Source organism: Elaeis guineensis, chromosome 7, assembly GCF_000442705.2.
Source record: "Elaeis guineensis isolate ETL-2024a chromosome 7, EG11, whole genome shotgun sequence".
NCBI classification, from domain to species: Eukaryota; Viridiplantae; Streptophyta; class Magnoliopsida; order Arecales; family Arecaceae; genus Elaeis; species Elaeis guineensis.
Genome location: NC_025999.2, coordinates 27,176,262 through 27,188,766, shown reverse-complemented (window position 1 = coordinate 27,188,766; position 12,505 = coordinate 27,176,262). Strand labels below are relative to the sequence as shown.

The 12,505-nt window shown below is 36.8% G+C and overlaps 1 protein-coding gene across 1 annotated transcript; it reads left to right on the top strand.

Moving 5' to 3' along the window:
- The first annotated feature begins 275 nt into the window (after positions 1-275).
- LOC105033038 (cell division protein FtsZ homolog 2-1, chloroplastic) lies at positions 276-10,129 on the top strand. The gene is given in 10 exon segments (XM_010907681.4): positions 276-446; positions 994-1,315; positions 1,318-1,763; positions 3,406-3,562; positions 3,565-3,704; positions 4,867-4,957; positions 7,488-7,612; positions 9,206-9,298; positions 9,614-9,679; positions 9,769-10,129. Coding segments are annotated over 9 exon segments (1,458 nt in total). The 5' UTR covers positions 276-446; positions 994-1,107; the 3' UTR covers positions 9,901-10,129.
- Positions 10,130-12,505: the final 2,376 nt, after the last annotated feature.

Below are 12,505 nucleotides of genomic sequence, written 5' to 3'. Positions count from 1 at the left end.
GCCTCGTGTGGCCATGCGAAATGGGACAGGTCTGCATTTAAAAGGTATAAAACTACCGAAATGCCAGGGAGAACCTTGCAAGAAAGATTCCGCATATACAATGTCACCAATCTACGACAAATGCAAACGACTTATGCCATCACAGCCGTCTCTGCTTAATCAGACGTCACGTAACTCACGTACCATTTGAACGGTCCCGACTCGGGAATTTCCCAGAATACCCTCCCCCTCAAACTCGGATCGCGAGCAACAAAACCGAGTCCTCGCCGGGCATCGCATCCTGCCACCGGACTTGGGGTTTTAGAGCCCGACCAATCGCTTAAACCCCTCGGCGATAAGAGCCGTTGCCGTTACTTCGTCGAGCCCTCTTCTTTCCCTTTCGTTGGAGCCCACACCAAAAGTCTCGCTCTTTCTCCGTTTCCTGTGGGCTGATAAAAATCTTGCAGGTGCCTTTGTCTTTTTCCTTTTGTCCTTTCTTCTCTTTTCATTTTTGATTTTTTTTTTTCCTTTTGTGTTCCAATTGAATGAGTTTAGTGTATGCTCTTGGCTTGACAATTTTATCGGCATGGGTGGTATTCTTGGAGAAATCTGTTTGAATGGGGTATAGACATCTTTTGATATGCTTTTTTTCGTAATCCTTCAAAATAAATCCATTCGATTGCTCCGTTGTATGTCTTTTTTTATTCTAGATCACCGTTTAGTCTTTTGTTTCTGTTGTTCCTGTTTTTTTTTCTTTTGATGGACTTGCCTATTGACTTTATTTATATTTCAGGTACATCAAATGTGAAAACTTTGCTCTGGTAGATTAATGTGGTAATTTTTTTTTTTGGTGCAAGATTAATGTAGTATTTGTTGGTATACTTTATGTTGGATTTTTTAAAAAAAATTTATACTTGTACGTTCGAAAGGTTTCCCAATTATTATAAATTGATTTCGAAGGTGTTATGCTGTTTTCTGATTATTTAATGTTTTCTGATCGGTCTGTTTCAGTAGGAGATCATGGAAGGAAGTCTGTGATGGAACTGCAAACACTAGGGCATTTCGGTTTTTGAAGCTTGTCGGCACTTCTAATCATAGCAGTTGCTAAAATCTTGTCTTTGGATTGTTATGGCGGCGAATATATGGTGCCTGGCACCTTTTGATGGTCGATGTCCAGGTGGTGTTTCCGCGATTCTGGGGAGGAGGAGTTTAACAGTGGACTGGTCTGGCAGATGTAGCTCATTCAACATTTGGAATGAAAGGAATGGTTTTTATGTTTCTGGTCAAAGGGCTGTTTCATGTTCTCGTGTTAGATGTTCAGCAAAGTCAAATTCCCATGCATTGGTTCATACCACAATAAAGATCCCTTCTTGCATCTGCACCCTGAAGTTTCCATGCTCCGAGGAGAGGCGACTGACATGATCATGGATTCGAAGAAGGACAAGTTGGGCAGCAATGTCACTGAAAGCTTGAGGGAATCTTCTTTGCCCGATAATTATAATGAGGCCAAGATAAAGGTTATTGGTGTAGGTGGTGGGGGATCCAATGCTGTTAATAGAATGATTGAGAGTTCCATGAAAGGTGTGGAGTTCTGGATTGTCAATACAGATGTTCAAGCCATGAGGATGTCCCCTGTATATCCTGAAAATCGCCTGCAAATTGGTCAGGAGCTGACAAGAGGTCTTGGCGCCGGTGGGAACCCAGATATTGGGATGAATGCTGCCAGGGAGAGCAAAGAGTCGATAGAGGAGGCAGTTTCCGGTGCTGACATGGTCTTTGTAACGGTAAATTCATAATATGTTACTGCTGGTATTGGAAAAATAATGCTTATTTCCATGAGATGTTTCCTTTCAATGTATAAATTTGGAAAATCATCTTAATTCATGAATTTAGATTGCGTGAGTGTGGTTATTGTTATGCTTGATGCTTAGTAGAATTCTTTCTATTACTCTGTTGAGTTTTAGAAAAATGGAAATGATGTGTTATTTGAACTTCTAAAGCATTTGCTCCATGTCTTAAGATTTACACTGTTGTGTTGTTTATATTTTCAATGTCTGTTCACCGCATCTAATTTTTATTTTTCGTAAGACAATACATATTCCAAGTGTTTAAGCTTCCTTCCTATTTTCATCTTGTATTAGATGATCTTGTATGTTATACTTCTTTTCCTACCAAACATTTCATTTCAACTTTCCATAAAATTTATTTTTCATAGCTTGCTATTTTCAATATTCATGTGAATTGGACCAGTTGGTTTAGGGGATTCGACATTCCCTCAAACACAGACAAATCAAGCATATATGGGAAGCCTTAAACATTCTATGGAATGTAAGTTGTTTGATAAAAGAAACAAATTGTGCATCAATTTTGGTATATTTCTTGATCTTTTTTTGAGAGGGGTTAGGTCAAGTCTTACCTGCTTTTATTAAGAAAATGAAAGAAAATAATTACAATTTATCCAATATCCAAATCAGACTTTGGAGAATTATGAGGATTAATTTGGACTTTTATGGTCCATTATCACCACCTTGTCCCTTCACTACTTTCTATCAATTATTATCTTATTACCCCCCAGAAAATGGAGATTTATATCTGTACCAAAAAAACAAGGAGACTGATATGATCCACCATATGGTTGTTCTCTATCCTTAGTGGGACTTTGATCTTAAATGCTCAGTTCATGCTTAGGCATTGCAACAGATATATGCAACTGTATTAACTTTACATAATGGAATAAACATAAATGCAAAATGACATTCTACTGCACTGCCATTCGCATGAGTGGTTGACTTGATGAATAAAGTTGACAGATTGGTTGTTAGTTTTTAAGTTATGTAGTGCAGAATTAAATGTGAGCACTGGTTTGTACTGATGTGTGTCATTTATTATGTAAGGCAGCATTTATTTGTTTGTACCTGTCAATATTTGGCATTTGTTCCTCTCTTGATCTGGCATCATATAGAATCATATAAAAAAACACCTTAGAGAGAGAGAGAGAGAGAAAGAAACACAGTTTTGGTTGGGAGCGAGAGGGTTTTAACCTTGAACAGGTTTGCACTATGTGTTTTTGCTAAGTGATAAGCAGCTACATTAATTTTCTTTCAAATTTATTCTGTTTTGATTTATAAAATAGCTAACTTTCCTTTTTTTCCTTGTCTTTTTTTTCTTCTCTCTCCTCCATCCTTTTTGCTTCTTCTCTCAACATCTCTCCATTTTGCTATGTTGATGTGTATATCACGGTTATAAAAAGATGATAAAGCCTCCAATCATTCTTACCAGCAAATCTGTCTCTTGGAAACCATAATTCATCATTCCACACCTATATTTATAGATGGTGATGCCATAAATGCTGCAGTCTAGGAAGCATATCAGTAAGGAACTATCAGCTTATATAGAGAAGATTCATATATGAAATTTTATATGCAGGCTGGAATGGGTGGGGGCACTGGAACTGGTGGTGCTCCTGTAATTGCAGGGATTGCAAAGTCAATGGGTATCTTGACAGTAGGTATCGTGACAACTCCATTTTCATTTGAAGGGCGGAAACGAGCAGTTCAGGCACAGGAAGGAATTGCAGCTTTGAGAACAATGTTGATACCCTTATTGTCATCCCAAATGACAAGTTGTTGACTGCTGTTTCACCAAATACTCCTGTGACAGAAGCATTTAACTTGGCTGATGATATTCTTCGACAAGGTGTTCGTGGCATTTCTGATATAATCATGGTAAGGGATTTATAGCGATCCCTTTCTATGATTACACTTAGACCTGTATCATAGATACCTACTCTATGAATTAGTTTTAGAGTGGATTTGCATGGAAACCATGATCTAACCCCTCATGTGCATCAGTTCTTCTCTATTCAAGAATAATTCTGAATGTTTGAATGTTGTACCTAGTATGAAACTCCTATTGATGTTACAATTTGCTTTCTCTAAACTTGTGAACATAATAATCAGTTAATGTATTGGTACACTTATAAGTTTATATAAGTGAATGCCAATTCACTGCATCATGCTTTTACTTTTTTCATATGCACATGCTCCAAGTAAGTTCTAATTTTTAAGCTTTTTTATTTAATATCATATAGTAGAAAACAGAAAGTTTGTGATGAAAATGATATTTAATGTGCCATATGAACCCAACCATTTCATGTTTTCATTTCTCCTGATTAGTTATTGATAGTCACCTTTTTTGAAAGAACACCCTATCATTCATTTAACTTTTGGATTAATTGCAAACTGATATAAATAAATTAGTATTGCAAGAACCAACTTGCATAATAAAAATCTAAAATAGTTGTGACAACCTTACATTTATTGATGTTTATGTTCTGCAATTTATTTTCGATGAATTGTTGATCAATTTCTGTGAATCTTGTGCTCCATGATCCTTATTCATTGACTTCTTTCACTTTTAGCTATTCTAAATTATTCAGTTTTGATACTTTTAAGAAACATGTCATGATTGATGCATTAGTCAAATCCCCAAACAATATTCCTGCTTCCAGAATGTCATTTAAATCCAATCGCTGTAAAATCTGTGGCCCTTCCATCCTGTTTACTCTCCCTCTCATTCTAAACTTGGAGTTTAAGGTCTTACCCTTAGTAGCAGGAAACATCTACCTTTGGTGTGCTGCTTTCTTCCAAATCTCTTCAGAAACTTGTGAACCTCCTTACTATTCCATATTCTAAAACTTTTTTGAGAGACCTGCTTCACTTACCTGCATCTTCTGCATCCACTCTCACTTCTGGTAACTGATGACTTTCCAACAAATAAACAATCTGCAAAGAATTTATTTTAGTTAGCTTTCTTTTATCTGACTATTCAAAGTAACTTGAAGTTAGCATATGATGGCATCTATTGGATATGTTTTATTAATTGCAGGTTCCTGGTTTGGTCAATGTCGATTTTGCTGATGTTCGAGCAATTATGGCTGATGCAGGTTCATCTCTGATGGGTATAGGAACCGCTACAGGTAATTCTGAGAAACCATGTTTTTCTATGAAAAGTATTGGTGATCACATAGGTAATTCCAATTTTGCTCTGAATGTAGCCCAATTCATCTAGTTTACCTTGAACAACGAGAATGGCATCACATGCTGATTTATGATTTCATAGGAGCTTGCAAACAGAATAGAATTATCTTGAAAGGCTTTACAGCCATGGATATAGCTATTGAAACAGGATGGTACGATCCATATGATATGATTCCAATGAAAAAATAGCATTGAGACGGGTGTTAGTTGATGAGAAAAGCCAAAAATGGGACGTACTGGCCATCCCGATCAGTGTGGGCTGGTATCGGGCTATGGCCAGTTGATCAGGTCGAGCTGTTTTTTTTGTTTCTTTAAAGCACAGTGTTTACATCGTACCCAGATTGATGACCATGATTCATATACTGATTAACAGCAAGCCTAAGAATCCAATACAGATTGAGTAATAGTAGATCTTTGAAAGGGATATCTTGTGCAGGTCGAATAAAAGATTCTAGAAGGATATCAACCTTTGATTAAGTATCAATGTACAGACTGAGAACTTGGCCAGCAGACTGAAGTACTCAGCCAGTAGGCCACAGTTGTACTTAGTCAGCAAGCTGAGTTGTACTTGGCCAGCAGGCAAAAGTTGTTCTTCATCAGCAAGTTGAAGTACATGGCAGCAAGTCGAGTAGTACTAGAATGATGCCAACTTAGACTGAGAATCGAGAAGTGGGCTGAAACACCAAAAATTCAGAGAACCACCAGTAGTGCAGGCCAAAACACCAAGGTGCAAACTGAGTGCCTAGGTTGTAGACCTAGGGGTCAAGAGCTATCGGCTTAGGATGAAGTCTTTAGTGGAATAGAATGCAAGGAGTGGCTACCTAGCAGTTACCAGTACTCAAAACGTGGTAGAAGAGGTAACATCACTCAGAATGTAGTAGCGGAAGGGAGGTAACTGCCATACATACCAAGAGTTGTCTATATGGCACATAGCAACAAGGATGAGTCTTAAAATTAAGTAGTGACACTTATCTTACCACTATGCAAAACATAGAAAGAGTGCTAGCATCAACCAGAATATAAGAGTAGTGGAAGGAGGCAACTCTCTTGCATGGCAATAGTAGCCTACTTGACACAAATTAACAAAGAGAAGTGTCAAAGCTGAATGGAATACATATTGTAGCTGTTAATAGGAGCCACTTATAACTATTAAGTTATATGGTTGATATACACACTACCATCCCAAGAGTTGGTATGGTATGGGTCAGTACAATTATGTTATTGGAAAACTGGTACCAACATCGGTATCGATATTCCAATCCTTATTGGTAGCTGCTTGTGGTATATTGATTTGTAGAACAATTCAGGTGTTTTCTTCTGTATACTTCTCTCCCATCAAGAGGCTGGAGTGGTTTATGTGCTAACTCATGTCTTGATAATTTCCATGTGAAATGACATGTCAGCTGTCAAAAGTTTAAATTTTGAAGGCAGGTTGGCAAATCTAATGATATGTAGGTCTTAGCCGGAGTTTTGTAGAGAGGACATCTTCTAGCACCATTAGATTGCCTTTTATTGCAAATACTTTTGAATTTACTTGCATTACCACGTAATGATTTAAGCAACTTTTGGGCGAAGTAAGGTTCCTTTGAGCTTTTAGAAGATCCTTGTTTGTCTCAGAGTACATGGATTAATATAGGTAGATGTATTGTATCCCCTTTTCTTTCATGTGTTATGCTTGTCTTTTTGTAATATTGTGATGGATCAGATGTTGGTAGGATGATGTTCCATCCCAATGCATTATGTGATTATTTCACTAAGGTTCTTAACAGTTGTCTGCTTCTGCATTCACCTTTTCCTCTCTTGAAGAGGCATACAAAAAACAGGATATGTAAAAATATCATGATGATGAAATGGCATTACTAGAAGATGGAAACCATATTGAATATCTGTATAAAAATTATAAAGGGCTAAGTAACATAAACCATAACATAACTGGGTAGCCATGAATATATAAATAACATACTACAGCAACATACTAGAATAACATCTTTAGGATGGGACACACGTAATTGAAGAACTTAAATTTTGAATTGAGATATAGATCTAGTGGAATGGATTGTAGGTAAACAGATATGATAATTTATCTCTTTGATCTTTAATTTATCTCTTTGACCTTTCTAAGCCTTTTTTTAAATGGATTTTTTTCTTTTTGGACGTGGCTGTGAATGTCAATTGCTTTACAGTAATCAACATATATGATTTTCTTTTTTTTTACAAAAATACATATAAGAAAGGATATTTTCTGGTTATTTTTTTTGATGCTTTCTGAAGATAAAAATTTACTTCACTCTATTCAATTCATGCACTTCATTTAATTTACTTAGATGCTTTGCGATGAGATTTGGATGTTTTAAGGACATACCTGATAATTCTCTGGAATGATCTGAATTTTGGTTTAGTGAATTGCTCCAAAATTATGTTGCCTTCTATATGACTGTTTTTTTTGGGGACTTCTGGCATCGTTTGCAGGTAAAACAAGGGCAAGGGATGCTGCATTAAATGCCATTCAGTCACCTTTACTAGATATTGGTATTGAGAGGGCTACAGGAATTGTATGGAATATTACTGGAGGAAATGATCTGACACTGTATGAGGTAGGAAGTGTCTGCTACTTATGCACCATTAGATATTCTCTCTAACATTTGGTTATATCCTGTTTAGCAGTAAATATATCACACGGTGCAGTGAGATTTCTGTGATGTCTATTTGATCCGTGTATTGCATTAGCATTTGATAATATGTGATGCATCTTTGGAGTAATTCTTGCTGGTTTGTTCCTAGCAACAAGGACACTGGATTTGGTTCTCATAAGGTCAGAAAGTACGGATGAAATGATTTATGATGTTGATGCAATGGTGATGATAGAGCATCTCCACATGCCACTGACCTAGTACTAGTAAATTAGTCAACTGCCAGACTTGCTTAATAAGTACATTTTCAAGATAATGTATCATAACTTAGTAATCATTATTGAAGGAGAGATATGCTTGTTTGGAAACTTAGATACATCAACTTGCCATTAGTAAGTTGGACTAGTTATGTTCAAGTACCAATTCATGCATTTCTTTTTCTATGGAGAATCAATACTTCCTAAGTTAAGATTTAAAATATGGTACTAAAATCTTTCATCTATGCAACTTTTGTTATTAGCATACTGCAATATTCACCTCTTTTCTCCATCAGTAAAGAATTGAAGATCTGTTAGGTCTATGAATCATTATGTGTTCATGATTGATAATTTCTTGATTGGCAATAAACTAACTAATAAGAGATGATATCTGGACCCCTTGATGGTATGCCCTTTACTTGGCAAATAGAATAGCAGGCTGCTGCTTTCTTGATTTTAATTGTTCAGGACAAGCCAAAATTATTGCAGAGAATAAAACCAAAACAAAATACAAAATGATTAAATATGGCACAATGTTTTCAAGGAAGTATAGACATGAAAATGGAGAATTGAAAAGAAGCATGCAAGAAGACAGACAATGCAAAAGAAAATAAAAATCCCCCAACCACCTACATCTTGGCAAGAAAGTGTCATCAGGGCAAAGAGGTATCATATGCCTGTTGTGTTACTGGTACATGGACAAGCCACCATTAACATGTTTTCCTTGTGTTATTCCCCCTCCTTTGTGCTTGTGTGCATGCTTGCTTACGCACACATATACCTGCATGCTCAATGCACTTGTGCATGCTATGCACGCATGCATGTGTGCGTTCATGCATATGTGTGTGCTTTGTTTTTCTTCTTTACTTCACCATAGAAGCCAAGCAGAAGAATGTTGACTTTTCTAGGGGCTGGACAATAAAGATAAGGTTGTTACCATCACTACAATGAGGAATGGGCATTTATGTTCCTCTAGAAGGCAAGGTCGTAGTTGTTTCTTTTGATTGCTTTTGCAGCCCTGCCCTCCCAAGATGAAGACATGCCATGGTTATGAGATGCCAGAAACAGGTAGAAAATCTTTTGTAATAAGCCATCATTGCTTTCCAATATCTGTGTGGAGTACAGAATGTTATTTCTGGAATAAGAATGTTATTTCTGGAATCTACGAAAAGTTTTTTCTCCGCAACTTTGGTGCTTTTTTGCATACTTACCAAAATATTAACACATTTACATATGTTTTTTTATTCAATTTTTCATCGTTTTGATTGATGTGTTCTCTTGATTTGTTTAATTTCTTAAGGTGAATGCTGCGGCAGAAGTGATTTATGACCTTGTTGATCCAGGTGCAAATTTAATATTTGGAGCTGTTATTGACCAGTCACTCAGTGGTCAAGTAAGTTGAAATTTTAGCAATAAAATCTAGCAGTTCAATACCGCAAATAACTTCTAATGCAAAATTAATGTAGTTACAATCCCTGTTTACATGTCAATTTTATCAACAATGTGAAAGAGATCTAGTAGTAATTTTACCTCTGGTGAGCTATCATATGAACTTCTGTGTTTTACTTCCAAGCAACCAGATTCAATTGAAAAATTCAAATACAAAGAACCTTTTATATTATATTATTTATGTCAGTATTAATTATTGTGGTCTAGATCAAATCAGAACTAACACTAAGTTGGTAAATCTTCGGTCATTTCTGTTCAGGTTAGCATAACTTTAATTGCTACTGGATTCAAACGCCAGGAGGAGACTGAAGGCCGGTCTTTCCAGGTAATCCCCTTGGTTATGTTTATCATGCAAATTTGACTTAGTCCTATTGAATTTCATCTGAGTTAGATTTCTGATGTTGGAAAATGAAGGGAGCCCACCTGGGTGGAGATAACCTTATTGGCATAAACAGACGTCCTTCATCTTCTCTTTCTGAAGGGAGTATGGTGGAGATCCCTGAGTTCCTAAGAAAGAAGGGGCGTTCACGTTATCCAAAAGCTTGACAGGTTCATGCTTGCAATATATGTATATATATATATCTATATTATTTTCACTTTATGCTTTTTCTGGCTTCATATGTCCCCCCTCATGGACGCTCAGAAGTTATTGTACCTTCATTAGCTGCACTTGCTCCTATATATTGGGTATTTATTATTCTTGTTCTATACATACCCCCACTTCTCTTATCAAAACTTAACTAATTAAATGAACCACGTTCCATTAGTTCATGCATGGACTTGTTTGTCCTGTCATTCTGCTTATTAACAAACAGTTTGTGCTTCCTTGGTAATCCTTAATTGCTATTTACTTTTATTTATTTATAAAAAATGTTACATCTGTATCTTAGTCCAAGTGATTTTGTTTTGCTCAAAATGAATAATAATAACATAAAAAAAAAAGTGGCATGATCCCCAGTTCAAGCAGAAGCATAGAGATTATCCAATGTGTGTGATGCATGTGTTCTTGATATTGTTATCATCTGTCAGAATAATGAGGACAGTAATAACATCAACCCAGACACTGGAGCAATTTCCCATGGTAATCCATCCCATTATTGAAATAATGGAATTGGGCATTGTTCTTGGCAATGATCTCTCCTACCACCATTGAAATGCATCCAATAACAAAACATCAACCCAGACATTTGCTTTCTTCTGCATCATAACAGGCTCAACCACTTGTAACATCTCACTGGACCATGCAGAACCTTCTCTAAGGACAACCCTAAACTGGTGACCTATGGCTAGATGAAACCTCCCTTTTGGTTTCTTTTATTTTTTTAGAAAAAGAGTTAGGGATGCCTAACCCATATATGAAGTAGGTGCAGAGAGAAGAGGGAAACAAAGGGGTTCAGGGAATAGAGGAGTGAACAACAGACAAGTGGGAAGGAGTTACAGTGACATTGGAGTTACAGGGTTGGGGGGAGGGGTTTGACAGGGAGAGTTTGAACACAGAAAGCTTTAACTGAAGGAGAGGACAGCTGTTGTTAAATAGTGGATTTGGAATGGTTTACTGAAGAGTGCTGTTCCTACCCCAAATCATTTGTTCTCCATCTTTTTCTGCTTTCATGCAAAAGTCCAAACATCTTTTGATTTTAATGCAGCTTGCTGGTGTTTGTGGCAACAGATAGATGGATGGTGATGATTATGTGCTCTGTTTCTAAAGACTATGAGACAACCTTCAGGGGCTCTGTAAATGGTGTTTTCTTAATCTTTGTTTTACATGGAAGTTAATGAGAGACAAAGCACATGTTTAAAGCATGATCTTCATATACTTATTTGAGACCAGGCTAAGTAACACGATGCATCCACAAGAGGTTCCGCAATTCTACGTAATTAGAAACAGACTTTTTGAATAACTTCTTGGTGGAAAGAAGAAGAAAAACCTGCAAAAAGAGCAAGAGTAATGGTTTCCATCAAATATGTGCTGATTGTGCTGGATTTCTTGGCACTTGTGCAGATCAAACCATTTCTAATCTCAGTGAAAGGTTAAATGCTTATCTACTTTGATGAAAAAGACGTTAGGAGCTAAGTTAGATTGGTATTCTCTGTTGAATTTTGAATTGTGGATTGTTAAAACTATTGGCATACACTGCTCTTAGTGCTCTGATTATATGCATATCTGTTATTAAATTAGAAGGTTCGTATGAGCCGCTTCTAGTTGATCTGGTTGTACTCAGACTGGGTCTTTTTTTTGCTTTCCCAATTGTATGTAAAATCTTTCGGGGTTTTGATACCAAAAATTTATTGTATTCAAGATAAAAGCAAGGAATAGCTGCAGTTTTGCGCAAATGCTATTGTCAACATCAATTTCCATTTGATTTTTTTTTTTTTCATGAATTTGTAGAGACAAAAAAAACTAAAACAACAATAATGCAAAGCAGGCCCTTAACTTCTTGAGTGGTCCCGGCAATAATTTCTCGAGCCTTAGACTCATTTCAGTTTCCACATTGCAGAGGCTTCCAAATTCAAAATTTAAGCTTCCCAAATGAATCCGCCGAATATTCACGGCCATGGCATCTCAAATCCCTCCATTCCCGTCCCCGCACCGCCACCTTCTCCCGTGGAAAACCCTCTTTCCAATTTCCATCCCTACCACTCTTCTCTCCCTCTTCACTCCCATTCTCTCCCCTGATTCACTGCCAGGGGGAGCTCGGTGCTGATGGTGGGGATTCCTCGGTGAAGGCCGGACCAATCCCATTCGTTGCTGCTAGAATTAGTACGATATGTGCTTGGAAATCCATAAATTTATCTTCTTTTCTAATGACATTTTTGGAAAAGTATGTTTTAACACTTTAAAGGAAACTTCTTGTCTGCTACCAAAAATAAGGACACTTCTTGTCCTAATATAAATGCTGGGGTGCTTGGATTGGATTACAAGGAACTTCTCGGAGAAGACACAATCAGTGACCTTAATGCTTCTTGCAATTGTGACTTGGAATTATTGGAAAGAACGCAATATAAGACTTTTTCTCCATAAAAATTCATCTATTCATTCAATGGTTGCCAATGCTCTTGCTCATTTCAAAGATTGGTCCTGCTTTGCAAGAGTACAGAGTTACTAGAATTTACAAAGGTTTGGTCAAAGATTAAAACAACACCTCTTATG